General features: G+C 56.0%; 11 protein-coding genes across 11 annotated transcripts; 4 read left to right on the forward strand and 7 right to left on the reverse strand.

Annotated features, from left to right (window-relative positions):
- Positions 1–3,025: 3,025 nt before the first annotated feature.
- CNB1 (Calcineurin subunit B) lies at positions 3,026–3,965 on the reverse strand (the record flags this gene model as incomplete). Its single annotated transcript, XM_071060519.1, has 5 exons — positions 3,026–3,036; positions 3,118–3,452; positions 3,542–3,615; positions 3,778–3,830; positions 3,914–3,965. 5 exons carry the CDS (start codon positions 3,963–3,965, stop codon positions 3,026–3,028), a joined length of 525 nt encoding a protein of 174 aa, XP_070916620.1.
- Positions 3,966–5,393: 1,428 nt separating this feature from the next.
- On the forward strand, positions 5,394–7,229 carry EPL1 (Enhancer of polycomb-like protein 1; the record flags this gene model as incomplete). The annotated part of the gene is made up of 3 exons (XM_071060520.1): positions 5,394–5,540; positions 5,656–6,426; positions 6,483–7,229. The coding sequence occupies 3 exons, from the start codon at positions 5,394–5,396 to the stop codon at positions 7,227–7,229; spliced, it is 1,665 nt and encodes a 554-aa protein (XP_070916621.1).
- A 2,021-nt stretch (positions 7,230–9,250) lies between these two features.
- On the forward strand, positions 9,251–10,333 carry KAE1 (putative tRNA threonylcarbamoyladenosine biosynthesis protein kae1; the record flags this gene model as incomplete). The annotated part of the gene is made up of 1 exon (XM_071060521.1): positions 9,251–10,333. The coding sequence occupies one exon, from the start codon at positions 9,251–9,253 to the stop codon at positions 10,331–10,333; it is 1,083 nt and encodes a 360-aa protein (XP_070916622.1).
- Positions 10,334–10,593: 260 nt separating this feature from the next.
- On the reverse strand, positions 10,594–12,118 carry GAL83 (galactose metabolism-related protein; the record flags this gene model as incomplete). The annotated part of the gene is made up of 3 exons (XM_071060522.1): positions 10,594–10,641; positions 10,699–11,269; positions 11,346–12,118. The coding sequence occupies 3 exons, from the start codon at positions 12,116–12,118 to the stop codon at positions 10,594–10,596; spliced, it is 1,392 nt and encodes a 463-aa protein (XP_070916623.1).
- A 562-nt stretch (positions 12,119–12,680) lies between these two features.
- SPT4 (transcription elongation factor spt4) lies at positions 12,681–13,162 on the forward strand (the record flags this gene model as incomplete). Its single annotated transcript, XM_071060523.1, has 3 exons — positions 12,681–12,761; positions 12,822–13,075; positions 13,132–13,162. The coding sequence occupies 3 exons, from the start codon at positions 12,681–12,683 to the stop codon at positions 13,160–13,162; spliced, it is 366 nt and encodes a 121-aa protein (XP_070916624.1).
- Positions 13,163–13,440: 278 nt separating this feature from the next.
- Positions 13,441–14,445, reverse strand: MFIFM68171_05104 (uncharacterized protein; the record flags this gene model as incomplete). The annotated part of the gene is made up of 1 exon (XM_071060524.1): positions 13,441–14,445. The coding sequence occupies one exon, from the start codon at positions 14,443–14,445 to the stop codon at positions 13,441–13,443; it is 1,005 nt and encodes a 334-aa protein (XP_070916625.1).
- A 623-nt stretch (positions 14,446–15,068) lies between these two features.
- On the reverse strand, positions 15,069–16,978 carry MFIFM68171_05105 (uncharacterized protein; the record flags this gene model as incomplete). The annotated part of the gene is made up of 5 exons (XM_071060525.1): positions 15,069–15,166; positions 15,227–16,151; positions 16,210–16,534; positions 16,712–16,792; positions 16,869–16,978. 5 exons carry the CDS (start codon positions 16,976–16,978, stop codon positions 15,069–15,071), a joined length of 1,539 nt encoding a protein of 512 aa, XP_070916626.1.
- A 2,345-nt stretch (positions 16,979–19,323) lies between these two features.
- MDL1 (ATP-binding cassette permease mdl1) lies at positions 19,324–21,741 on the reverse strand (the record flags this gene model as incomplete). Its single annotated transcript, XM_071060526.1, has 1 exon — positions 19,324–21,741. The coding sequence occupies one exon, from the start codon at positions 21,739–21,741 to the stop codon at positions 19,324–19,326; it is 2,418 nt and encodes an 805-aa protein (XP_070916627.1).
- A 753-nt stretch (positions 21,742–22,494) lies between these two features.
- MFIFM68171_05107 (uncharacterized protein) lies at positions 22,495–23,989 on the reverse strand (the record flags this gene model as incomplete). Its single annotated transcript, XM_071060527.1, has 4 exons — positions 22,495–23,351; positions 23,416–23,616; positions 23,739–23,830; positions 23,892–23,989. 4 exons carry the CDS (start codon positions 23,987–23,989, stop codon positions 22,495–22,497), a joined length of 1,248 nt encoding a protein of 415 aa, XP_070916628.1.
- A 639-nt stretch (positions 23,990–24,628) lies between these two features.
- Positions 24,629–25,454, forward strand: clc1 (Clathrin light chain; the record flags this gene model as incomplete). Its single annotated transcript, XM_071060528.1, has 3 exons — positions 24,629–24,671; positions 24,727–24,944; positions 25,005–25,454. 3 exons carry the CDS (start codon positions 24,629–24,631, stop codon positions 25,452–25,454), a joined length of 711 nt encoding a protein of 236 aa, XP_070916629.1.
- A 382-nt stretch (positions 25,455–25,836) lies between these two features.
- MFIFM68171_05109 (uncharacterized protein) lies at positions 25,837–26,417 on the reverse strand (the record flags this gene model as incomplete). The annotated part of the gene is made up of 4 exons (XM_071060529.1): positions 25,837–25,907; positions 25,991–26,051; positions 26,176–26,260; positions 26,413–26,417. The coding sequence occupies 4 exons, from the start codon at positions 26,415–26,417 to the stop codon at positions 25,837–25,839; spliced, it is 222 nt and encodes a 73-aa protein (XP_070916630.1).
- Between the last annotated feature and the right edge of the window lie 29 nt (positions 26,418–26,446).

Consider the following 26,446-nt stretch of genomic DNA (forward strand, 5'->3'; position numbering starts at 1 on the left):
AAACAGAGGGGGTAGGGGAGGCCTTGGGGAAGCTGCTCTCTTAGCCACTGCATGATGGCTAGTTGATGGGGGCCAGTTTTGGAGTTCCTGGAATGCCTGCTTTGTTCTGTTAAGGGATGGGAAAACAAGAGAGGGCTCCGGAAGCCCCGCTTAATGTCACTTCCCGCGATGGTTAACGGACACGGAGAGGGGGTGCATACCACAATACACGGCCAATTGGCGATCATGAACCCTTCATTTACGAACCCAGCGGGGCTGTGGAGAGAGACGAGCACCACTGATTCATGTTGCTCGCGACGGAGAACATACATGGAACGGGAAGACTGGACATGGGATGGGTACACGGCAGGGGTACTCGTTGGGTAGAATAACAATCGAAGTTGGCTGGTCTGACGCTTCGTTCGTAGTTGTACATAGTTTTACTTGTCTTACCTAGAGGTTGGCACTCCGCCAGTGTATTATACACAAATACGAGGACAGATACGGATGGTATTTATATCCATGTGACACACTCAAAGATGGGCCTGCGGCAATACCAGTCTAAAGGCCATCTATTGGTCTTGCTATTGGAATTCGGGGGGGCGGGAGTAGCTATACCGGCTGGATAATTCGATCATGCTGACGCGGGGCAAAAATACTTCCTCATAAGGATTGGACCAGAATAGGGGGAGGGCGCCAATGGGTGGTGTATTCGACAAAGAAACAGGTTGATGCAGTGTAGTTCGGGGGGTGGCAATGGCAAACAGACATACTGCACACTAGCTGATGAAACGGCTCCTCCCGAGGAGCCCGGGTTCATCACAGCTGAAACCGTTGTTTTTTACCGTCTGCATGTCTTCCCAGCAGGTATCCACGAAGGCGGCGATATCCCGATGTTTGTAAACGATTGGAGGGGCACAAAATCCAGGGGAGCAAGAGATTTTCTCTTTGTTTGGGTTGGACGAGTGGGTGAGGGCCAAAGGTCCAACCAATGAAAAGGCGTAGATTGAGACATCGACCGCGCTGCTGGATCCAACTTACTTTTTCCTAATCGAGCACCCATTTCCCCCTCACACTGGGACCCCTTCGACCGCTCGGCTACAGCACAACATCCTGTGGCGTCTTGGAAGCCGAAAGTAAGAGATCACATGTACACTATGAGTGCACGCGCTATTTATGAAGGCCGAAATCTGCAGATCGCCCCGCCGCGCTAGGCACACACCCACCACCAAACGTTGACGACCAAATGTCTCTCGCCGCGGGCTACTTCCACAGTTTGCGGCCCCTGCGCAGTCGAGGCTACGGCAGAACACACATGGGATCGATCGAATCGAGTGGATTTTAAACTTACATCCCGGCGATCGATGCACTAAACTACACTAGAAACAACTAGGCGTCTCCGACCGCTGGCCAAGACTAGTCACCCGGTGCGTTCATGTGAGACGTCACATCGACAGCCCCACAATCTCCCACCATTGGGCTCAGAGCGCGGCATGGATGCCGTTCGTTTGCGGTCAGAGCACTGAGACAAAGCCGGATGGCGCTGCAAACGACGCATTCAAGTCGGTGTTTTGCCGATACGCAAGGGCACCGGCGACCTCTGTACAGTACAGCGTAGGACCGTCATTTGCCAGTTGGCTCGGCTGCGGCCGCCCGGACAGCGATAGCCATACAGGGGTTGAATCTCTTTCCGGATCTGGCGCTGCAATCGCCCGTCTGCATCTTGAGACGTCTCAACGCCGCTAGCTCGGGGATGCTCGGGGACCAACTCGGCGCGCTCTTGCAAACAAGAAGTCCGGGCTTCACGGAAATAGCATAAAGGGGCCGGATAAGGGTCAATTCGCGCACACCCTCCCGGCAAATCCAGTCCCGGAGCCATGGACTCGATTCGACAGGGGTGTAGCCCCATGCCGCCTCCTGTCACAATCCCCGGGACCAGGTGACCTGTCAGATCCCACCAAATCGGGCGCTGCGATGCATCGTCCATCACAGTGAGCCTCACCTTACTCAGGTCGGTTAGGGCGAAAAGCGCAGGACAATCACCGAAGACGGGTCCTTCTTAACTCCGTCAAGTCACGGTCGGTTGACCAGAGAATGTGCCAAATCGAGGTTGCTGCAGGGACCATGACAGCTGAATCTGACCCAGAGCCGGGGAAGCTTTGAACCAACGCCAGCGCCTCAAAGTGGTGCCCAACGCCGCCTTGTCTTGAAGGACCCAATCAACGTTACGCACGGAAAGGAAGGTTGGACGATCGGCACCGCCTTGGGTCTGCGGGATGCAGCCTCTCCATCGCGCCTTGTGCCGCCGTGGCTTCAAGCCTTCCTAAACGGCTAGAAACAATATGCAACAGAGAAGCTTTACTGGAATCAGATCCCATCGGTCGCCGGCAAAGGCGCCGCGATGTCCAATGACGCTTCCTGGTGTTCAAGATCGCCCCATCAATCACCACACCCCTGACCTGCGATTCTCCTTACCTTTGATTCGCTAGTCAATAGTCGGTTTACGAAAGCCTCGTCCTTGGCAATCGCACGTCTCGAGGCTTGCGATCGCCCAAGCCTGTCTCGGCGCCGGGTGATCCCCTTCAGCTCTTCCAATAATCCTAGGAACGATCGTTCCCTTGGCCGGGGGCTGGGATTGGCTACATGCTTGACGTCACAGACGTGCTCTCAGCAGCGAGCTCCATGATGGCAGTCGGGCACACACAGTGACCGTCACGCCCAGCGGCAGCGGCCGCCCCAGAAACAATCACTAGGCTCAATTCATCACACCAGAAGAAGCAGCTCTAGGCCGCCGACACATTTCGGAGAGGGCGTGGGAACAGCCCGGGAATGAGTAGGTATCGCTTTATTGGACGCCAGGTCGCCGATGCGTATCTCGTTAACCTGCCTCTCTATGGCGCTATCGACGGGGCAGAGCAAGGCGACAACCCTGCGTAGTCCCGTGAACCAGATGCCCGGGTCTTTCGACCAAAGGGGGGAAAGGAAAACGAGCCCATCGTTTCTTAAGGAAACATGTGGCTGTGCTATCCCCACGAGCCGTGATGGCCTAGAACTGATCTGCAACCGGGGCATAAACGGGTCAGCAATGAAGGTCGAAATTTTGTCTCGCAGTCCAAAATGACGAGATTGAATGCTCACCTAGCGTCATGCTCATGCTCACGTCCGTATTCTCGACCATCTTGGTAAACTCCTCAAAGCTGATCTTGCCGTCGTTGTCCAGGTCCGCCTCCATGATGGTCTTGTCCACGATCTGCTGCAGCTGCTGGTCCTTAAGGTTGTTGCCTACCATCATCTTGAGCACAATGAAAAGTTCGCCATTGCTGATGTAGCCGTCGCGGTCAATGTCGTAGACCTTGAAGGCGAACCGCAGCTTCTGCTCCTTGTTGCCCTTGCTCGAGAAGGCACTTAGCCCAGACACAAATTCCTGGAAGTCGACGTCGCCGCCACCGTCTTCATCGAAGATAGCAATCATTCTAGGGAGGTTGTCAGCCTGGTTACTTCCAACCTGGTCTCTCCTCCCCCCGAAACCGGCGGCTGACGGAGGAATAAATCGCGGACCGACCTGGTAGCAAGCGGGTTGGAAGATATTTGAGGCAGGCTCAGGAATTCGTCGCGTTCGATGGTGCCAGAGTTATCCTGCATAGGTGAAGAAAAGACCCACGTCAGTACACACATTCTTCACCTTTCCATTGGCGAGACCCTCAACATTCGTCTCCTCTTCAGCGAGCTGTCCGAAACAAAATAAAATAGAATAGAATAATAAATAAATAAATAAAAAATGATGGTAACACGGCGTACCTTGTCCAATTTCATAAACCTCTTCCGTAGCCGGTCGACCTCCTCCCTGTCAACTGCGGATGGGGGCAACCACCGGTCAGCTCAACCGCATCTCACGCCATTTCTTGCACGATGCGTAGGGGAGGAGAAGCCGTACAGTTGGACCCCTGGACGATATCGTCCAATACTGTGCTCGATGCGTTGCCCATGGTGCCGGCTTGTTATGTAGATCTTCTCTTCTGTTTCGTTTTCGCTGGTCTCAAGCACCACCTAGAGTCGGGGAGCAGGAAAAGGTCGCAAAGGGAAACGGCGCTGCGCGAAACGGGGTGGGTATCAAGAGCGCAAAGGGAGATAGATGTGCAGTCTGTGAACCACGGTCGTGTTCGTTGTCGCCTGCGCCGTAGCAGCAAAAAAAAGCCGAATCGGCCCTTTGTGTGTAATTGTCGAGTTCCAACAAGAGATCGCCTGTCTCGCGCCGCAGAAACTAGGTAGGATGCGAAAAACCGGTAAAGAGCGCCTTGGGCGTTGCGGAATGGTTCAGGTCAGCTAGAGTGTGCTGGGCAGGTAAGGTAAACGAAGGCCGGTAGCGGGTCGGCCGTCGGTTTCGTCGCAGGCACTGCAAAACCGGTCGTTGCGATCAGGCCCAAGAGAGTTCTGCGAGGTCGGGAGGTAAGGCTGAGGCGGGAAGGTTGTCTGACAGAGCGGGTTGTTGCGCGATTGCCGATAACAACCCGAATTGCACACAACACACCAAACTCGTAGGTCCCAGCCTAACCAACCAACGAGAGCGGGGGTGGGGGGACGTACTCAGAGGGCCAGAACGCGCTGGGGCAAAAGCCTGACGGCGGGGGAAATGTGGACTGTGCGCCCCTGCCTAGAAATTTTGGGGGAGGCGAGGGGCCAAATACCAGCCACACGTGCGTATGCGCGCACTAGCCACAACCGCCTGAGTAAACCCAGCTGCGCAGACAAGGCAACGATGAAGTCGGAGCAGGGCACGTGCCTAGCATCTGGACGGCATCGACTAATTACATGTACAGGAAAGTTGACCAGGACACTCGATGCATGCAGTTTGCTACCACGGCAAACACAGACCCCAAACCTGCCAAACATGCGACTAGTGGCACTAATGACTTACGCTAACCCCAAACTGACGTCAAGATTCTTTGGGTCGTGCGTACGTACGAAAACACCGCAGGCTCGGGTTGTAAATGAAGGAGGCGTCACGGCCTGCTTCTCGCTGCGTGGGTAGGACGGGCCTGCGTTTGCTTGCTGCGAGAAGGAAATTTTACTGGGGTTGCATGGGGGTCAGGAGGGAACTTGGGCGGAAGTGCTGGGCTGCGTGTGGGCGCAGCAATCGGCCAAGGGAAGGAAATGGGGCCCACCCGCTTCCCCCTTTCAGCCAATCGCCAGAATCAGAGTCCTGGAACACGCCGCCAAAACAGCAAAATCTGCGCCAGAACCTCAACGACACTCCATCGCGAGACGAGACTTTAGCCATCAAAATAACAACAACAACGCCAGTTTTGCATCAAAAAACTCGGCAGACCGCTTTCGCATGGCACCTTGCATGATATAAAATTTTTTCTTTTGGGGTTTCCCCAGGCTTTTTGCCAAACTTTCCTCCCCCAGCAGCCATGGCGACCAGGAAAGTCCGGTACAAGAAACTGAGCGTGAAAACAGCTCTGCCGGTGCTCAAAGAGGATCAGATCGATCCGTCAGAGTATGAATCACTCACTAATGAGGCCCAAATCGCGACCGGCGTCGAACAGGCCGAGGAAAATGTGAGTTAAAACTTACCGTCGATTGAGCGCGGTTGTCACGTGCCAGCGCACGTGCCACATCGCACATCGCCCATCAGTTCACCTGGAATGCCATAACTGACCTTCAATCTTGCAGGAATACCATCTTCAGGCGGTGCTGCAGAGCGCCGGCGTCGCTGCTGATAAGGAGATTCCAGTACCTCCGCCCCAGGAGAGCACGCTCAAGTATGACGAGCTCTACTCGCGGCAGTTCTCCAAAACATCAACATACATCCGCTTCTCCCAAACCGTGGAAGAATGCATCGGGTGCATGTATGACATGACGGAGGAAGATGATGTCTTTCTCAAGTCGTACAACCAGAAGCGTGCCGCCTCGGCTCAGCTCTCGGAGGATGACTTTGAAAAGATCATGGAGGTGTTCGAGGATACCGCCCACATCAAAGCCCCGTTCGCCTCGGTAGACCAGACCATAGTTCCGTACGATGACATGCTCCAGGGCCTGCAGGACCTCGAAAGCGCAAAGGTCCTACCCCATGCCAAGGAGCTTTATGGATACTGGAAATCGCGCCGACAAGCCTCGAGTAACCGGCCGCTGCATCCCACGCTCAAGTTCGAAATGCACCAGGAAAGTGATGACATGGATCCGTACGTCTGTTTCCGGCGGCGCGAGGTCAGGCAGACTCGGAAGACGAGGGCCAGGGATGTTCAAAGCGCGGACAAGCTCAAGCGTCTGCGGAAAGAACTCGAAGAAGGCCGCCAACTCGTCCTGTCTGCTCACAACCGCGAGCTTTTGAAGGCAGAGGTGCTGAAAGCGGATCGTGCTATCTTCGAGCTGAGATCCCAGCTCAAGGAACACAAGATCCGTCTCGGCATTAAGACCGACGACGAAGACCTTATTAACCAGAAGGTCAGTTTTATGCTCTCCGTGTGCCAGCCCTCCTCTTTTGTGCTAACAGCTCGCAGCCGCAAAAGAGAAAGGCCCCAGATGTCCCTGCCGTCCAGCGGCCACCGCCACCAGCGCAACTTCGCTTGTCTGTCCGGCAAGATGGCCGGCCGACCGAGGCGGATCTTGCGCACTTGGCTGACCGGTTGGCTGAGAAGGAGAACGAACTCCGCGCCGATATCGAGAAGAAGGTGCAGAGCCATAGTGAATGGAACCGAAACCATGTGGACCTCACACGAGGTCCGCTAGCGCCAGTCCCAGGACCCCGAAAGGATCCCGGCTTTAGACCAGCAAAGACTCAGTATTTGATGACGCCGCCGGCATCTGCTTCGTCGGCGTCTTTTGAAGAGCCCACACCAATGGACCTTGACAAGCTGCAAAGTCCAGAACCGGTCTTCAAGTTCCGGGGCGTGGCGCGGGATGAGCAATCGAGGGAAAATCCACCAGCGTATCGACGTCGGATTGGCCGGCTCAACCGATTGTGGATTGATCGGCGTGGTCTTGCAAGTCCGCCTCGTGACGTTAGCACCGAGGTGTTAGACCGGTGGAAGTATGACCAGTCTTCGGATGACGAGGAAGACCCGCCGCTGTACGAAGTCGATCCCTTCGATACGCGGGCTTTGAAGTTCCGTGCCTCAATCCCGCTGCCGCCTTGGATGACGACGCGAGTAACTGTCCCGAACGCGCGGGCACCGCTACCACCGCCACAACCCCCACAAACAATACCACAACCACAACTTCCACCCCAACCTCCATCAGCGACTTGAAGTCCGCTGTGCGCGTTTTGTGGTTTTCAGTTGACATCGAGTACCGTCCGTCCGTGTGCGGTCGGGCTCCGGCAAGAATTCTTTGCCGTGTATACCCTCTCAACACTCCGATGATGCATTTAGCGATGGGCCTGGGAAAAAGAAGGTTATGGCCTGGCGAGGCGTTTAGGTGCGTGGGTTTTGCGTAGATGATAATGTCGGCCCAGGCAAAGCCATGTATATATGAGTAACCAACGGCTGCCACATCTGCTGTGAACATTCAAGAGTTCCAGCAGCGATGTTGATAAACGAAGCATCATTTTGCATCATGTGGTTTTCTCTCCTGGTCATTTGACTCGTTGCGTAAAGAGGACCGAGCTAGAAGATGATGGCCGAATGTCGGATAAGCTCGGTCTCGGCCGAATTTGTCGTGGCGGGTTCAGTCGATGAAATGTCGTCCAATCCATCTCCAGGGTCGTTGCGCCGGTCGAGCCGGCGAAGCGGTCACCGCACACGGAGAACAGGTCCTCGCAACGGGCGGCAGGAGGAGCCTCGTATTCTCAGCTTCGCAGCACTCCCACAGAGTGACTAGTGCATGCCCCCGAGGGCGACGTCGACAAAGTAGCACAGAAGCAAGTCCGGGTGCCGGAAAAGAAGTCTTACACTCCGTAAAGGCTTATTCAAGCCGTGTGCGGGCCTGATCTAGCAGGTCCGGCACACAGAGAGATGTGGGCTTCCATCCAAGTTTAGTAGATCCGATCCAGAGAGCTCCCTCCATGCGGATGAAAAAGGGAGGAGAGTAATGTTGGCGAATTGACACCTTTTTGTTGTTGTCGGTGCAGATGGTGTCTTGCGGGCCTTGACGGACCAAGATTGTGTCTGCGACGCAAACCTGTGGCTGGACGCGCGAAATACCTATCGGCGGCCATGGCTGCGCCGGACCACAGTGTAGGCAACGGGAAATGACGAGACCACGTCTAGTACCAACAGACCTGACCGGCCTATGAATTGAGCCATCCTTGGGCGTGTGCGGTTGGAGGTCAGCTGTGGAGACCTCGCTCTCCGGATGATGGGTTTGGCGACCAAGCAGCGCCGCGAAACATGTTGCGGCCCCGGGTAGAAACGATCAACGCTCATCTTCCCCGGATCAGGAAGCCTTGCTGTATAGCAATCATGGTGTTGAGGGCATTGCTGTCTTGGACGCAAGTTCTCCGTCTGTGAACAGGAAAAAGCAAAGTCAGTCTCGGAGTTGTAAGCGACGGAGGAAGATCTTCCGGCCGAATAAGGTTTGAACGCAGAAACCTCTCGATTCTTGAAAGACGAGAGGTAGCACCATCATACCTCGAAGGTTTCCGCGTAGAGGTCAGTTGAATCGTCTTTCCATAGCTTATAGCCTCGGGTTAGTGGCCGAAAGGAAGGCTGGGTAAGCACCCGTACCAGACCTCAGCTGCAAGGATCTCTCTTGACAGGGAGTTTGATAGGAGCGCCGGAACGATTCAATGGAAGGAGACAAGACGTTCGCGAGCGGAAGACGACGTTCTGTTTGTTTACGTCACGTCTTGGATGGTGAGGAGAGTTAGGGCAGAGCCGGAGGAGGTGCTAGAAGAATTGGTGTGTCTTGGTGCAGTGTGGGGGTTCTTGAAGAAACTCCAAAGCGGCAGCCCCATCTGTGGAGCCCTTTTCGTTGGCTGCCAGCCAATCGGCGGCGCGCACGCACGGTCCACTTCGGTGCTTGGGAGCGGACCCACCTCGTGCGTTGCGGCATGAGATCAACGAGACCCCTCATAGATGCTGCCCCGCCGACGACGGGAAGTACCTAGAGACACCCTCGCACCAGACCAACTTCAAGCATCTAGTAGAACCAGAGAATTTACGGCAAAACCAAGAAGACTAGACCGGCTCAGTGGTAAATACGCCGTTATTAGGGTCGAACCTTCGAAACTACGCCCTCCATTACCACCAAGGAAATACAAGGTACAGGGTAAATGCCCCTCGCCTTGCCAACCGCAACCCCTCCTAAAACAGCGATATTTTGAGCCACCATGAGCACAATCACCAAGAAGAGGCGTCGCATCGCCCTCGGTTGCGAAGGCTCCGCCAACAAACTCGGTATCGGCGTGATCCTGCACGAAGGCGACATATCCTCCGCGACATCGACCTCGACCGTCCTCTCCAACGTGCGACACACGTTCGTCTCCCCGCCGGGGACCGGCTTCCTCCCCAAAGACACGGCCCGGCACCACCGCGCCTTCTTCGTGCGCGTCGCCAAGCAGGCCCTGGCGGACGCCGGCATCACCGTCGCCGACATCGACTGCATCTGCTACACGCGGGGTCCGGGGATGGGCGCGCCGCTGACCTCGGTGGCCGTCGCGGCGCGGACGCTCGCGCTGCTCTGGGGCAAGGAGCTGGTCGGGGTGAACCACTGCGTGGGCCACATCGAGATGGGGCGGGCCATCACGGGCGCGGCGCACCCCGTGGTGCTGTACGTGTCGGGCGGGAACACGCAGGTGATCGCGTACGCGGAGCAGCGGTACCGCATCTTTGGCGAGACGCTCGACATCGCCGTGGGCAACTGCCTGGACCGGTTCGCCCGCACGCTCGAGATCAGCAACGACCCGGCTCCCGGCTACAATATCGAGCAGCTGGCCAAGCAAGGCGGCAGGGTGTTGCTGGATTTGCCGTACGCGGTCAAGGGCATGGACTGCTCGTTTAGCGGCATCTTGACAAGGGCCGACGAGCTGGCGGCGCATATGAAGGCTGGCGGGAAGGGCCCTGACGGGGAGTCGTTTACGCCGGCGGATCTGTGCTTCAGCCTGCAGGAGACTGTGTTTGCGATGTTGGTCGAGATCACAGAAAGGGCAATGGCGCATGTTGGCAGCAGCCAGGTGCTGATTGTCGGCGGTGTAGGGTGCAATGAGCGGCTGCAGGAGATGATGGCCGCCATGGCGGCGGACCGCGGCGGGAGCGTCTACGCGACTGACGAACGGTTCTGCATAGACAATGGCATCATGATCGCACATGCGGGCCTATTGGCATATGAGACGGGATTCCGGACCCCGATTGAGGAGAGCACATGTACCCAGCGGTTTAGAACAGATGAGGTACTCGTCAAATGGAGGAAGTAACAGAGTTTCTTCCCGGTATTGCGAAGTCAGTCTACCGTGACCCCCTGCGCGGCGGATTGTCCTATCGCCAGCGTCTGTGCTCCTTTCTCAACTCCAGAAACCAAGAGTGACCATACTAGCATGGGGGTAGTCCTCTGTCAAAACGCAAAGACTGCGAGAACTGAAAACCGCGTAGAGTATGAGCCGCATTGCGGTACCTCTAAAACGCCATTCCGCCATGGTCTGACTCCCAAGTGCTTCGGCCTGCGCTTTAATCTAACTTAGATACCCTCTGTGGTTGTCGGCTTGTACATAATAGTCGTCACATACTGGAGGTACCGTCAGCTGCCATCAGCTGGAATAGGGGTAGGGCCATGCCAACTTGCCTTGCTCCTGTACCGCGTCGTTGCCGAGACTGCCAGCACGTTGTTCTTAATACTGCTGGTGGCAAGGTGGTTGAGAACAGTATGGTTCGGCATGTTGAGGACGCTGTTATCGTCCTTCATCGGGGTAGACGCATTCAAGATGGGTTTGTTGAGGAACCCAGGGAGAGCCGGTGGATTCGGCAGCTTCTCCGTGGCCGTGAATGCGCTGTGATACGGGGGGCTATCTTCGGGTTGATCCAAGTCGAGGAGATATTTCGGAACCTTGTGCGCGAAAGCCTCGGCTGGCGGTACGTCCCTATCTCTGGGCGCTTTCCCGCCCCCTTCCTCGGCCGGGGGTCCTTGTGCCTGCGCCTGCTGGGCGTCCTTACTCGAAGACGCACCGGCGGCGTCAGTCTGCGCAACTGGAACATCATCGGGACTGACTTCGATATAGTTGACTAAGTTGTTACCAAAATCAACGGTCGTCGGGTAATCCGGAGAGGTCTGCATTTGGCTGTCCACCAGGAAGCGGATGTGGTGCGTTCCGGGGAGGATATTGATCGTGGCGGCAAAGACACCCGGCTGGCCTGGACTGCATTTGACATTCACGTTAGGCGATTCGAGACCAGACACGTCTGTTTGAGCTACTGGCAACCCCCGCAACTTACACTGGATGCAACCGCGTTTTGCGATTCCATTGGAAGATGGTACCTGTCACGTAGACTTTGTCGCCTCCATGACGCCATTCCAACCTCGTCGGTACGGTAGGTCTGGTCTTGTCAACCAAGAGCCCCTCGGGATCCTCCTCCCCAAGCGCCGACGTGTTACTCAGATTTGAGCCAGGGTGCGCCTGATCCAGCCCCTCGACGTCATCCACGGGCTCGCCGGCGTCTGTCGGCGCGATGATGGGCGACCCGGGCGTGTGCACCTCCTCCTCGATGGGAAGGGGCATGCGCGGGGGGCGCGTTAGGTACGACATGTCTTGCAGGCTGCTGTGCGGCATGACGGCGGCTTCGTAGATGTCGTCGGACCGCGGCGATCGCGGCGACGGGGACGGATCGTGGCAGTTGGGCACGGCTACGGGCTTGGCGGGCTGATGGCACGGGCTGGGTATGCCCTGCTTCACCTCGACGGGTCTCGCGGAGCTCGTAGAGCTGGCGGCGGTCGCGGAAGAGGACGCGGTCGAATTGCCCGACGCAGGGCCCGGTCGGTACTGCAGCGGCTTGGGCCGGCTGCTGCTACTGCTGCTCGACGGCGGTTGAACCGAGGTGCCCTGCGCCTGCGTGAGCGAGGGTTCTGGCGGGGCAGCAACCCGGCTGTTTTGCACCGGGATGGGATGTCTGCTGTCGCGCCTCACCGGCCGATCATGCTGTGCTTGCGTTTGCGAATGGGATGCTGACGACTGGCTCGCGGATTTGGACGTGGAGGGGCTGTTGCCCATTTTTCAATTCACTCGGCGTTCGGGGGGAAGGGGGGGGGGTGGTCTAGTACACTAAAGCGGGCAGAATAACCAAGAATTAACGTTACTCGTTGTTACGCCTCGGAGCACGCTCAGTTCATCTTTCGGCCGGTTCAGTCGGGCGTAGGATGTGTAGTGGTCGGACAGTCAGTAGGCAAGGCAAGCAGGCGCATGGCATTCAGCCCGTCTTTGGATCCGGGAAACGGCTGTAGATGGAGGAACGCAGATAGTCCAAGGTTCGATGGACGAAAGCTTGCTTCTCCCTGCTTCACCTGGGGGTTGCATTGATAAGGTGCAGAACCCCCGCCCCACACCGTTCTTGTGTACCGTGCCACCCTTGCAGGCGCTGATAACGGCAAACACTTCCGGGGGCTGGCCCGGGCCCCTGCTCCAGTGCCTGGCTTCTGTCAGCCTCACCAGCCGCCGTACCACCGTCTCATTCACAAAGAATCAGCCTCAAATCGACAACTTTCTCAACCACATATCCCCGTCGGCTATTTCTGCCCACTTTTTGCACGTTCTCACCATCGCAAGGACCGCAAAAATGTCAGAGAACTTCGTCGCCCCTGCCCAACAGCGCTACCTCCGCGCCTGCATGGTCTGTTCCATTGTCATGACCCTCGCTGTAAGGAAACGCACCCTGCTCATCCCCCATTTCCCCCTCCTACTCACAAGTTGGACAAAGCGCTTCCGCGATGAGGGCTGCCCCAACTGCGAAGAGTTCCTACATCTCCAGGGCTCTCCCGACCAAATCGACAGCTGCACATCACAAGTCTTTGAAGGGCTTATCACCATCGCCGACCCGAGCAAGTCGTGGGTGGCAAAGTGGCAGCGGCTGGATGGTTACGTGCGCGGCGTGTACGCCACTAAGGTCTCGGGTCAGTTGCCGGACGACGTGCGGACCACGATAGAGGAGGAGTATAGGATCCAGTACATCCCGTAAGTTTTCATCGTCTTTAGCCATGTCTGCGGAGCGTTGGTTGACAGGCGGTAAGACGTGACGGCAGCGCGACAGAGGCGGATTAACGGTTATCGAGGGGCCCAGAGCTTGGGGGGTTTAGGTTAGCATTATTCGGGGCAGCGGAGTTGCGGAGTTTGGATGCGGTTTGTCACAGGATGGAGTTGGTGAACCGCGAAGTAGCGATAACGCTTTGCCTTTTGGCCTTAGATATCAAAATATACTCTCTATCCCGTTCCTGGTATCATAACCCTTCTGAGAATCATCACGCCCAAACGCCGTGGAATGCTTTCAATACCCGACCGCGCAAAAATTTGTCCTTTGTCTCTCCCTGCTATTGGAATCACTAGAACCGTGGCCGCTTGTGCGGAGGCCCGCCGCCCGCCCCACGCGCTCTCTTCCGTTCCAGCTCCTCCTTCATGATCCTCTCGGCCTCGCTCATCTTCTTCGGCTGAGCAGCCATGACCTTCTTCGGGGCGCCAGCAAAGGCATTCTTGAAGACATTCTTCGGTTGCGGTTTGCCTCCGAGTTTCAGAGACACCGGCTTTGTCGCCTCGGCCGGCTTGTTCTCTTCCTGTTTCTTGATCTCCCCATCGCTCCCCTCCTTAGTGACTCTCGAAGTAGGGCCCTCCTCCGCACCGGTGCCTAACCCCGGCGTTGCGCTCGATTCAGGCGTCGCGCTTTTCGCCGCCGCCTGTTTCGTCCCAAACGACAGCTTGATCTTCTCACCCTCTTGCCGTTTCAGCTCCCTCGCCTCCTCATCATCCACATCACCATCCACTGCGACGCCTCTCGCCTCGGCATCCTTCTGCGCCCTCTTGATCTGCTCTCTCAGCATCATCTGCTCTCTCTCCTCATCCCCCTTATCCTGCATCTCCTTCCTCCTCACCGCCTCCCTCCTCTTCATTGCCTCGGGCGAGTCGTCAATCCACGCAATGAAAATCCCATCCTCCTTCTCCTCGGCTCTCACAATCCCTTCCCTCGCGATGTACTTGACAAAATCCGTCAGCGAATGCCACCGCGTGGCGTTCAGATGCGTGTGGTCTTTGCGCGCAATGACCTCCTGGTAGAAGCGGTTCGCGTGTATGCTCTTCTCGCCGTGGGCCGTCTTGAGCAGCGAGATAAACTCGTGCAGGAACTGCTTGCTGTACTCTTCCTGGACGCCCTTGAAGTTCTGGCCCGCCTCGAGCGCCTTGCGCATGTGGCTCTCCGACTCGCAGTGCATCTTGAACGCGTTGGCGTCCCGGCACGGCTTCTCGCACAGCTGGCAGTACCACCGCAGGCGCGTGAGGCCTTTTTGCTTCATCTTGTTGGAGAGATATTTGGTCGATCCGACTTCGGCTTTGCCCATTTTGGCAAACGGGTGGACTCGCTGCGCGGAGTCGGGCGATGGATGGTATGAAGGATCGTGGCGCGACGCGATGCAAGCGCGATACGGGGAAACCGCCTAAGCGATGGCGCGGATTAGGAGAGTACGGCTTTTCTGGGAGTGTCTTGTTGCACGGGAGAAGTTGATGGTGGGTCTGCAAGGCTGATGGATCATCGTTTGCCACTGAGCGAAGGAATTATAAATATGAATTCCGCATGAACCCTAACCCTATAAAGAGCAGCGACATGACCCTTTCCATCTTCTTCATCGTATCCAACTCTCAACTCTGGCTGAGCCCACTCACAGTGAGCAACGGGGCCAGGACCTAGAGGTAGCCCTCGTCGTCCTAGTTTGAATTTTGTAAATTGCTTCACTGCTTAACAATAGCCGACAAAACGCTAACAATATCTTGTCCAGTAATAATGTCCCTAGCTTCCAGCGCTCTGAGCTATTACAGCTATCAGAAAGCAGGAAATCCTGTATATCCATAGAAGAACCGCCAAAATAAACCTCTAGAGAACCTTTTATCTACATGCTTCGAACATGGCCGTTCTTCCCCGGCCAGACAGCGATAAATGCATCCCTTTCTCTGACTGCCTCACCCCTTATTCAAGAAAAGTGAAAAGGCTCGTGTGCAAAATATTCATGGCCCTCTCGGCGTCTCGCGCGTCAATTACGCATGAAATGTTGATCTCACTGGCACCTGACAGACATGGTGTTAGCGTCCCCATCAACAGACAGCCAAGACGAAAGCACTTCTTACCCTGCGAGATCATCTCGATATTGATCCGATGTTCGCCAAGAGTCGAAAACATTCTGCCCGCAATACCAACCATGTTCTTCATCTCGGCACCCACCAGGCTCAGAATCGTCATGTCGTGTAGAACGCTGACCTCGCCGCACTCAGCCTTGAGATCCTTCACTGCCTGGTCGAAATTGCTCAGGTCCGAGTTGGCGGCGTGGACCGCGATGGAGACGTGCACCTCACTGGTGGAAATAAGATCCACCGAGACGCGCTGATGGTTGAGGATCGAAAACACGCGTGCCAAGAAGGTGTGTGCTATCGACCTCTTGTTGGAGTGGATGTTGAGGATGGAGATCTTGTCCTTGACGGTAACGGCTGTCGGTCTCTTGGGCTGTTTGCGGAGGGTTGGATCCGAAGGTTGTCTCGTCCTCTGAATCTGGCGATCCGCGGCCAGCAATGGATCCGGCTTCACAATGGTGCCTTCGCCTCGGGGGTTCTTGACGTTCTTGATCCGGATCGGGATAGGGGGTACAGCTTTGATGACTTGGTCCATGGTTAGATGATGGATGACTTCGGAGCCGTAGAAGGTCAGCTCTGCGGCTTCGGAAGGGGTGATGGATGCGAGAAGCCGCGCGGTCGGGACTTTGGTCGGGTCGGCGGTAAAGATGCCATCCACTTCCTTCCAGATCTGAAGTTCGGCCGCCTTCAGGCCTACGGCTGCTAGTGATGCGCAGAGATCTGTATACCCGCGGCCAATATCTCCGTCCAGGAGACTCCCTGGGACATTCCCGAAGAACCCCGTCACCACAGGCACGCGATCACCGCATGCCAGGATCTTTTTAGTGATGATGGCGGCAGCATTGCGGTAGAAAGCAGCATCGAGGCGTCCAGGGCTCTCACTGTGCAGCATATCGGCCAAGTCAACGTACTCAGCATCCACCCCCTTTTCGCACTCCAGTCAGCACCAGATGCCGGATGTGGGGCCTGGTCGGAGAACTCACCCTGTCTTTGAGGAGACACGTCATGAACCTGCAGCTCAGTTTCTCACCGAAGCTGACGACCCTATCTTTGGCCCGGGAGTTAACCTCAAGGTTGAAGCGTTTCGCGGCTCCAAGATACTCGATGAGGAGCTGGCACTCCATCTCAGTGTCGGCCTTGAGCAGGGCGCCAAGCTGGGGGTCCCGGATGAAGGAGTCGGCAGCGCCGACATGGTCGGTGCAGATGTCCTGGACGATGCGCTTGGCATCCTTCAGTAACTCGTCTTGGGCTTCATGATCACTGGCGGCCGCGACAATGGCCCGCAATTTCTTGTACACCTCCAGTAGCCTGCGCGAGAGCGCACGTTGTCAGCCATCCCGCAAGCAGTTGACTAATCGGTGGATGCCAGGCCGGGATCCGATCGCCCAGTGCGTGGGGGAGGCGCCGGGGGGTGAAGTTGAGATGAGGCCGCAACAGGAAATTTGAAGCACGACCAAAAACAGCACCGCGCACACTCCCACTCACCTGCTCGTAGTCCCTGTTGCCTTCTTTCCCGTGCTCCGTGCCGAGCACACGACTACCACTCGATGATTCCCCACATATTGTCTACGTCCGGCTATGTCAGCTTTGCCCTCAGTGTATTTATTTTGTTTTGTTTTATTTTCCTGCTGACAGTTCATACCTGACGATATCCTCTGCAATCTTGTCGGGGAACTTGCCGACGCTGGTGCCTCCAAATTTCTGTACGATCCAGCCGGCGCCGCTGGTGTTGTTGAGTAGCGCCCGGGCCATGTCCGGAGAGCTTAGCCCCGAATGCGGAGGACTCATTGACTCAGACTGGGCTCAAACACAGCAGAGAACAAGACCCAATTGGGCACAAGTGATTGAGCAAGTGATCGAAACCGTTGCCGAGCGTGTCTGGGACGTTGCGCACACGACCAAAAGAGAGGCCAAAAATTCCAATGGCACTTCTGTCGAGATGTATTCGGCCAAAGGTGTGGATTTGACCCGGACAGACGGCAATCTTCAGCGGGGGAGGGGCTGCTTTTCAACCCGGAATCTCGGGCTCGAGATACGGTGTAAGACCAAAGAAATCGCTCAAATACCGACAGAAAAGCAGACCGAGAGTCTGGATCCAAAAAGATGGGAGAGTCCTCTTTAGGATAAAAGGCCAAGAAGTCTTCGTGAGGTTGCGCGGGATGCGGTGAAAGAGCGTGACGGTGAGTTGCATGAATGTGGGCTCTGCGCAAGCCACCAAGAGACACGGGGTACAGTATTTGGGGCTGGCGGGTTGCGACGTGGGAAAGCAAAGAACAAAAATAAGTCAGTCGGTTTATACGGAAGCACCCGAATCGGAGCCGGCAGGCGATGACACGGGCAATAAAAGGCACAAACGCCCAGCGCAATCCACCCCCGGGCGCCCACCCTCTACGAGTCACCACATAGAAGTTTTCGGTCGTTGCTACGCCGGATCGCCTACTTCGGAGGCAAGGTTTTCCAAAGTTGCCCATCGATGAGCAACGACCCCTGCTTGCGTTTGAAAGGTGGGGTTGCTGGGATGCCTAGCCGGGTGGGGCCTCTTAGAAGGTGGCTGCGGACCGCCACGCTGAAGCGCATGTGAGAATTCACGAATTAGCGTCTCTGTTTTACCTATCTTTGTCCGGTGTCACCATCAGACTGTAACCAATACCATATTCCACGACACGCAGCCGAAGTTCCGATTTTTTTTTTTTTTTTTTTTTTTAAGTCGCCCAAGTTATAACGTCAATGATGTGTCTTGACCGGTTTGCGTCACTTTCTTGTGAGCTAGAAGATAAAGCATCGGCCCCGGCCAGTTCTTCACCACATCGCCACAACTAAGACCCTGTTTGTGGGTTGTCTGTCTCGCGTGATGCAATACCCAAAGTACTCACCGAGCTCGTGGGCAACATCCCTGATAGGCTTGAGACCACCCAAGATGACGGGTAGTGGGGGTCGTGGTGGAGCAACGAGAGTGAAAACATGGCGCTTTGCAGAGTCCTGTCTTGTCGATTACTATCTTCGAGATTTTGAGCCAGCTGTTGTACCGACAACAGAGTTACGTCTCAACTCTTTACATCAAAGCAAAGCAATTATAGGTAGATATGCGCCAAAATGGATTGTCCCCCGTACGGCACATCGCAATATAAGTAAGAAGTTGTAGCCTCCAGTATCGTTCACGACCTCCCCGGAAGAACCGATAAAGGATCCTATTCCACTACAACGTGCTTCTCGGTGTGGTTCCATGTGCCAAGCGCTCCCCGATGTGTTTGGACTTGCCGGCCGGCAAGAGTCTCAAAGCAACCTCAACTTCCATAGCTGTACCCCCACATCCCCATTCATCGAGGCGCAGGATATTAAGATCTTTGTCATGCATCGCTTTATGCTTCAAGGCCAGAGGTAACCAAAGATGCTCATTAAGTGTACGCAGGGTAGCCGAGCCTCGGAGCCCCGACGTAGCTGGAAAGGGTGGATTTGTGAGTTACACCCCACTTCTTGGTATCTTCGAAGCGCACGTGGAGACAGTCACAACGACAAGAGTATGACTACAACAACCACGCCTTCAGAAGCGGCGGTGCTTCCAGTATTCACTGTATTGCATCTAGTCTACAATGGTCCCGTGTGTCCCAGCCTCGGTTTCTAAAAGCCGTCTTTGCGAATCCTGCCCCGGTTCGCCTGGTGCTCCGGGAACGTCCTCCCACCATCAACCGATCAACCGGGACACTAGAAGGACACGGCAACGAACACAAAGTACCACCCGCCTTCGAACCATGAAATTAACTATCCTTCTTTCCTTCTTCGAGTGGAGAGCCTTGATTCTGATCACCAAGTGCTTAAGTAGGAGTGAGTTTGTACATTACATTCGCAACAGGCCAATGCATAGCGTCGCCTTCCCGTGCGCCCCAATTATGCAACTCTATTCGTTTATCACCGTCCTCCCCGCCTCAAACATACGGGGACGGCGGAACTCGGAAAAAGGGCTTTATCGTCCATCCCTTCCGAGAAATATCAAGCAAATATACCCGCGATGTTCCCTTCCGATATCCCCCTCTCATAAGCTTACCCACCCACTGTTAGATGAGATTAGATGCATACCCAGAGCTTGACCCTTAGGCCAGTTACTGCCTCTTCCCACCGCCGTTACCTTCGGGACCATCATGGTCCTCCTCATGCTCATGCTCCAACTCCTCCTCAATCTCCTCTGCTTCCGAGATGTGCGCAGTCCCCGACGGCGGCCGATGCTCAGGCGGCACCTCCCCGCCGCTCATCTGCCACTCCATCAACTTGCTAAACGCGCTTTCCTTGTTCGCGCTCAGCTCCGCGTAGCTGCCAATCTCGGCCACGGTGCCCTCGCTAGAGAGGACGATGATCTTGTCGGACCGCTTGATGGTCGACAGGCGGTGGGCGATGGAGATGGTGGTAGCGCGACCGTTGAGGAGCGCTGTGAGAGCTGAGTTGACGAGCGTCTCTGATTCGGCATCGAGTGCCGAGGTGGCCTCGTCGAGCAGGAGGATATCCGGATCCTTGAGGAGCGCCCGGGCGATGGCGATGCGCTGCTTCTGGCCGCCCGAGAGCTGCGCGCCGCGCGCGCCGACCTGCGTCTCGAGGCCGTCGGGGAAGTCGCTGATGAAGCCGCAGTTGGCCTTGCGAGCCGCTGCGATGATCTCGGCCCGCGTCGCGGATGGTTTGCCATAGGCGATGTTCTCGGCGATTGTGCCCGAGAACAGCACCGGCTCTTGGGCCACCATGCCGATGCGCCGCCGGAGCGACTTGACGTTCATCTTGGAGATGTCAACACCGTTGATGGTGATGGAGCCTGATGTCGGGTTGTAGAATCGCAGCAGTAGGGAGGCCACTGTTGACTTGCCCCCTCCTGAGGGCCCCACGATGCAGACGTTACTTCCTGAGGGAATCTCAAAATCGAGGCCGTTGAAAATTGTCACCGCAGGCCTTGTAGGGTAAGCGAACGTGACATTGGAAAACCTGATAGGGCCCTGAGCCGAAGTCACTTTGACGCCTACCGTCTGGGGGATGGTCGGCTTTCGGTCCTGGAGCTCAAACAGACGGCTGGCGGCGCCGACACCCTTCATAAGCTCTGAATAGAAACCGCTGACGCCGAAGAGGCTGGACCCTGCAAAGACCGTATACATCATGAAGGACGTCAGATCGCCGAGGGTCATGGTCCCTGACCGGACGAGGTTACCTCCCACGATCAGCATAGCCAGGATGGTCATGTTGCCTGCCCAACTGGTCGAGGCGAAAAAGGTACCGGATATGATGGCATCCTTCCGCCCCAGTGCAAAAATCTTTTTGACCTGCTTGCTGTACCTGCCAATCTCTTGGACCTCGCCGGCAAAAGCTTGGCTGGTCTTGATATTGCCCAATCGCTCTTCCGCGATTTTCATCAGCGAACCCACGTTCTTCTGGATCTGCCGGCTTAGGTTGCGGATGGTACGACCATAGACGACGGCGCCGAGCGCGATCGGAGGAACCATGACGAGGATAATAGACGTCAATTTGGGGCTCAGCCAGGCCATGGCGACAAAGCCAGCGGCGCCGCTGACCAGGGACCGGAGGCCGTCTGACACATTCTGCGTGATGCTCTTGCCGACGATAACGGTATCCGAGTTCAGCCGCGAGATCAAGTCGCCAACACGGTTAGCATCGAAGAACTCGGCGTCTTGCACGTACGTCCGACGGTAGAGTTGCGTCCGCAGCCGCGCGACCACGCGCTCGCCCACGATCCTGAGCAGGATAATCCGGCCGAAATTCGCAGTCGCACCAATGGTAAGCAGAGCAGCCAGGCCGGCAAAAAACTGCTTTAGTGTGAAACCGAAAAGTTGCACCTCGTCCACGGGACCCTTAGTCGAGAGATCGAGGATCCGGCCCACCGAGAAGGGAATCGACATGGTGACGCTCGACGAGATGAGCAGCAGGACGAAGGCTGCGCCTAGCCACCGGACTTCAGGCCGTGCGATCTTGATCAGCCGCCAAACCTCGGCCAGTCCGGGCTTGCCTTCCTGGCCCTTGCCCTCCTTCGACAAGCGTGCGCTCATGTTGATGTGTGCTGCTTTGGCAGCCTTCTCGCTCTTCTGGAATCCATGGGCACTAAGATGCTGGTCCACCTCTTTCGGCTCCGCTGGGGCCGGTGCCTCCTTATTGACGGCAACGTCCTTTTCTTGTTGGAACGGCCGCGTCGTGGAGAGTTGCCGTAGAGCGTTGACTGGAGACGCCCATCTTGGCTGTTCTAAGATTCGACGCGGTCCAAGCGGTAACTGGTACGCGGTGTTTGTCGCAGCAACGGGCGTGGCCGGCCGGGGTGTCGCGGATGCCCTTCCGACTCCGGAACCGGAAGACAGCGGGCGGCAAATGTGTGGCTTTGCGGGGCTAAGAGTCGGTGATGAGGCTGATCTCGACGGCAAGAGAGAAACAGTGCCAGACGACGGCGCCGTCGCATGACCGACGCCGAAGCTAATACCGCGTTGCGGGAGCAGCGCGGCGCGGCGCATCGCCGCTGCTGCTGCTCCCGAAACCATCGCGAATGGTATCCTGCGTCGTCCCTTTTGTGCCCGAAAACTGCAAATCTCTTTTCTTGTCCCGTGGTCTCGAGAGGTGAAATGGCTAGGGGACTGTCATTTCGAGTGTGCGGTGGTCAATTGCGATGCTTCGGCCGCCCATGTCCGCTCAATCCCCATGTGAATCACTCAGCGAAGGGAAGAAAAATCGCGGGCCGATGGAAGACTCGGCCAGAGCCAAATGGGACCCTTGTCGCAAATTGGGATTTCGTCATGCAGAATCGCCGAGCTCCGATTCCTAGGCTGAGCTACCCAGCTTGGCGGCTTGGCTTTTGCGGCTTTTCTTCGCGACCAGGGTCCATCAGGTCGTGATGCGGTCAATGCAGATCACCTGCGGCTTACCGTTGACGAGAGACGGATGCAGGGGGTATGCACTCTCCTGTGAATGGGGAATTTGAAAGCTCTTGGATCCTTCAACCGCCGCATCTTCACTGATCTGTCTTGTATTACCCTACCCTAACCTTCCGGAACAAAGCCCGTCAATCCAGGGTGACCGCTCGCTCAAAGCCACACCCCTCAGTGCCTCTCCCCATATTTGCGTCATGATACAACAAGCAAACTCACTTATGCCCAGCTGCTTCCCATACGACTTGCTGTAGCACGGAGCATCTCAATCAAGGTACTCGGCCAGTGGGAAGCTCCAATCCAAGACTCCAGACGCTCTGAATGCAATCATTCTGATTCTCCGTCCTCACTATAACGATAGGCCCGAGGCTACGAGCCGTGGCTGTCCTTTCTGAGCATTTCCTTGACATCCGCATCTATTCCGTCATCGCCGCCGAGATCAGGAAAGTCTTCCGATGTCTCAATCTTTCGTTTTTTAGACCCGTTTAACGGCACCGCCTGATACTGAGAAGCCAAGTTCGAGAGCATCTCTATGCCCGGGGCCGAGGTTGCGAAGGGAGACTGAGTATTCGGAGCAGCCGGGCCGCTGTGGAATGGAACTGATTGAGGATGGCCGTTCTGGGGCTCGGGACCGACGGCTGGCCGATTGAAGAAGTCGCTAACATGGTCCTGAACGTGAGGCGGCGTGAGAGCCTCAACCTGTGGCCGTTCCGGCTCGGGGATGGGACTCATAGAGGTGCGATTACCGGCGGACTGCTCCTGGTTATGCGCAGGCAGACCGCTAATAATGGCGAGTTCTACTGCCTGCTTCTTCTGCTCAATTTCAGTTCGGCGGCCACTCAGCTCCCTCATCTGCTGCTCCTCATCTTCTAAGGCTTCACGGTTTGCCGTCAGAACCTTCTCCAGTTCCCGGAGCAGCTCTCTGCGCGCCCGGATGGATTCTGTGACAGCACCCTCGGCGTTCGCGAGGGACTTAAGAAGCCCATTGAGACGCGCCGCCTGGACCGGGAGAGCTGTGCTGTTAGCAGCTGGGTCGGTCAGCTTCTCGTACTCGGCATTGGCAGAGTTGAGAGCATTCTTCATAGGCTGGAGGCTCTTAGCCACGGCTTGTTGCGGGGCAACCAACGGAGCGATCTCGGGAGGAATTGAAGACGCCGATGACGACGAGCTAAACATGGGATTGCCGAAACCGCCAACATTAGCAGTGGGCCGCGTCCTATCGATCTCTAAAGGCGAACTTTAGCACATCTAGTACCGGGAGGAAACAGATCCAACTATCCGAGCACTCACCAGCGAGCTTGGCTTCCAACTCCAGCATGACCTCCCTGTCAAAGATACTCCGCTCTTTCCACACATCCACGACCCTACGCAGCTTGGCTTGCACATCTGAAGTGGCGCCTTTATATGCCACTGACGTTGCGTCTGCGATGAAGGGGGAGAATGCGTTTAGGAAGTCATCCTTATGGCGTGCCTTGGATTGCTGTGTCACTTCTGTTTGACAGGCATTGGGTTAGCTGATTGCCCACGATCGCCCGACAGCACCAGAGGCGCTCAGGATGTAGTCGGCACGGCGCCCCATGAGACGGCGGACAGTGAGCTGGAGGGCTACTAACCGTTTGCAAGATAGATCATATTCAACCTCTTAGCGCTGGGAAGGTCTCTCAATTTCGTAAGCCATAGATGGACTGTCTGTGACGCATGTCGTCTGCGTTATCGCGGTCAGCCGCATGCGAGAAACCAGAAACGCTCGTCGTTGTCATGCTTACCGATGAAACATAATCCATTGGGCTGTGGTGGCGATGCTTTCGTGACTCTCATTCAGCGCCGATAGCTTGGAGAGCACGGCATCATCCGTGTAGGCCATTGCGGACGGTGGGATAACGGCCTAAACGATTGAATTGCGAGGGTGGAAGATGAACTCAAGATGCCAAAGCCGTGCTGGATGGCCGATGGTTTGGCGGCAGTGATGTCGGTAAAGCGATGGATATTTATGGTGTTGCGTCCCAATCAGAAGCTCATACAATTACGATTCAAGATGGATCTTGGTTTGGAATCGGCGTGCTGCCGGACTCCTGCAAATCTACCTTTGCAACAAGATCGCTCACTTCGCGCCTCCTTCGCTTCCGGACAGTGGAACGAGAACAGTGGGCAGCATGCACGAGAGCGACGATGTGCGGCCTGTTTGTTTGGCAAGGATAGAAAGTGGAAGATATGCGGGAGAGCGCGCAGGGTTGCATCAAAAGAACCGTTTCCGTGCTAGTTTGACCGGTTTAATTGAATATTCCGTGGTTATTACTTCGATTTAATGATATTATACCCCTGCAGCCACTTGGGGTTAATCGGCCCAAGGAGGGAGCGCGGCCCAGCAACCTGGCGCAATCAAAGGCACCTTCCTGGATTCTTGTGTGAGCACCACGCATCTCGCAATCTACAGCGACCCTAACCTTCGATCACTCCGCTGCTGCTACAATAATCTGATCCTGCCTGAGATAAACCCGGCGCCATGGCTGAACGATTCCCTTCATTGGAGGACTTCGACTCGGGCGGTTAGTTGGACTTTTTCCTGCCCACCCGTGTCATGTCTTCTAACTTTGCGCACAGCCCAGACTGACATCAAGGACGCGTCCGACGCACCCTCTGCGAGCAACTTCCTGGAGAGAGAGAAGGCAATTCTCGGAGACGATGCCAACCAGTTTGCGACGGTCGAAGATGCTGGCTTCGATGAAGGAGACGATGATTTGCTAGGAGGCGGCATCAGTTCACCAGGCGGCAATGCCGCGTTTGAGAGCCAATTTCCAGACATTACCAGTTCCAACGAGGTACGCCGAAGGCAGGATTATTTGCTCCCTCCAAGTATGAATCTAAACAGTGAACCGCAGGGCGTCGCACCCGGCGGTACTATTACCGGCCCCTCAGTCAGCTACAACTCGGGGTATACCCCTTACACCGAGGAGGAGGAAGAGCCCCAGGTGATCAAGGACTGGCGCGAGAAGCGAGACGCTCAAAATGCGAAGCGAGCCGAGCAGTTTGCCCAGCAGCGCGCCGAGACGGTCCGGGAAGCACAGCAGAACATCGACGACTTTTACGAGAACTACAATAACAAAAAGGAAAAGATGATTGCGCAGACCCGTCGGGAGGCCGAGCAGTTCCTCGCCAGCCGCGAGGATACCACCTCAGGTGGGACGAGCTGGGAGCGTATATCCAAGCTGGTCGATGTCAGCGGAAAGGGCTCAAAAGGTGGTGCTGCCGGTTCCGGTAAGGAGCGGTTCCGTGAGCTTCTTATGAGCCTACGGAAGGATGAGAAAGCTCCTGGAGCCGAGGGATATTAAATGATTAGCCAACTTCGAGATGATGTTACCGACCGATACACCATCGCGGTCGCACATAGACCATGGCAATGACAATCGACGGAAGCAACTTTACCTAATGTACTCTAGAAGGGGACTTTCAATCTGCGAGCAGGGGTACTCGGGTATTCTGCAATGAAGGCGTCAAATGATTAATGGAGCACTTTGAATGGTATGAACACCGAGTTCCTGGCAGAACACCGAAGCAATTGCATATTGAGAAAAATCGACCTGACCAGCCTTCGATTCTTCACCGATCAAAATCTCCGCGGACCTGGTTACCACCTCTATTTCTCCCAAGGCCTACATTTACAGATTTCCACGTAACCATCTATATCTCTCACCACCTTCTCTGCCGACCTGCTTATGTAGAGCGCTCGCTGCCGAACCAGGTGTTGTAACCACAGACCCTGCGGCACATGGCGTACATGGTAGCTAAACAACAACGTAGTTAGTTGACCCAGTAGCTCGTCAAGCGGCCAGATATAGAAAGCACCGGGATCGTGCCGACAACGTACCGCCGAAAGTGCCCCACAACAGGAAGAGGTACGGGCGGAGCAACATGTTGCTGCGCGGGTGCTATGCATGGAAAAGAAGCAGGAAATTGTCAGCCATGTCGTCCCTATGCCATTGCGTCCTCTGTTGTGCCCGTTTTCACCACCCCACCTCCTATCCAATCCAAGCCGGGGGAGAAGGAACTCACAATCCGCCAGAGGCGCTGGTGGTTGCGGTATGCAGCCTGGTAGTACCGCTGATACTGGGGGACCTTGTTCGGGGCGTTGATGAAACTGCAGTTTTGGAGAGGGAAGCTGTTAGCTTTTGCTCTGCTGGTCGAGGTGGATCGTACGATCGCGCGGGAATTCGCAGGCGTCAATTGGCAGCACGGCGCTGCGCGCAGCGATTGCTATGCGCCTCGACATTCTTCGGAATTGTTGCTTACCCCATCTTGAATTGAGCGGAGTTGGTGATTGCGA

Source organism: Madurella fahalii (genome assembly GCF_045866475.1).
Source record: "Madurella fahalii IFM 68171 DNA, scaffold_2, whole genome shotgun sequence".
NCBI classification, from domain to species: Eukaryota; Fungi; Ascomycota; class Sordariomycetes; order Sordariales; genus Madurella; species Madurella fahalii.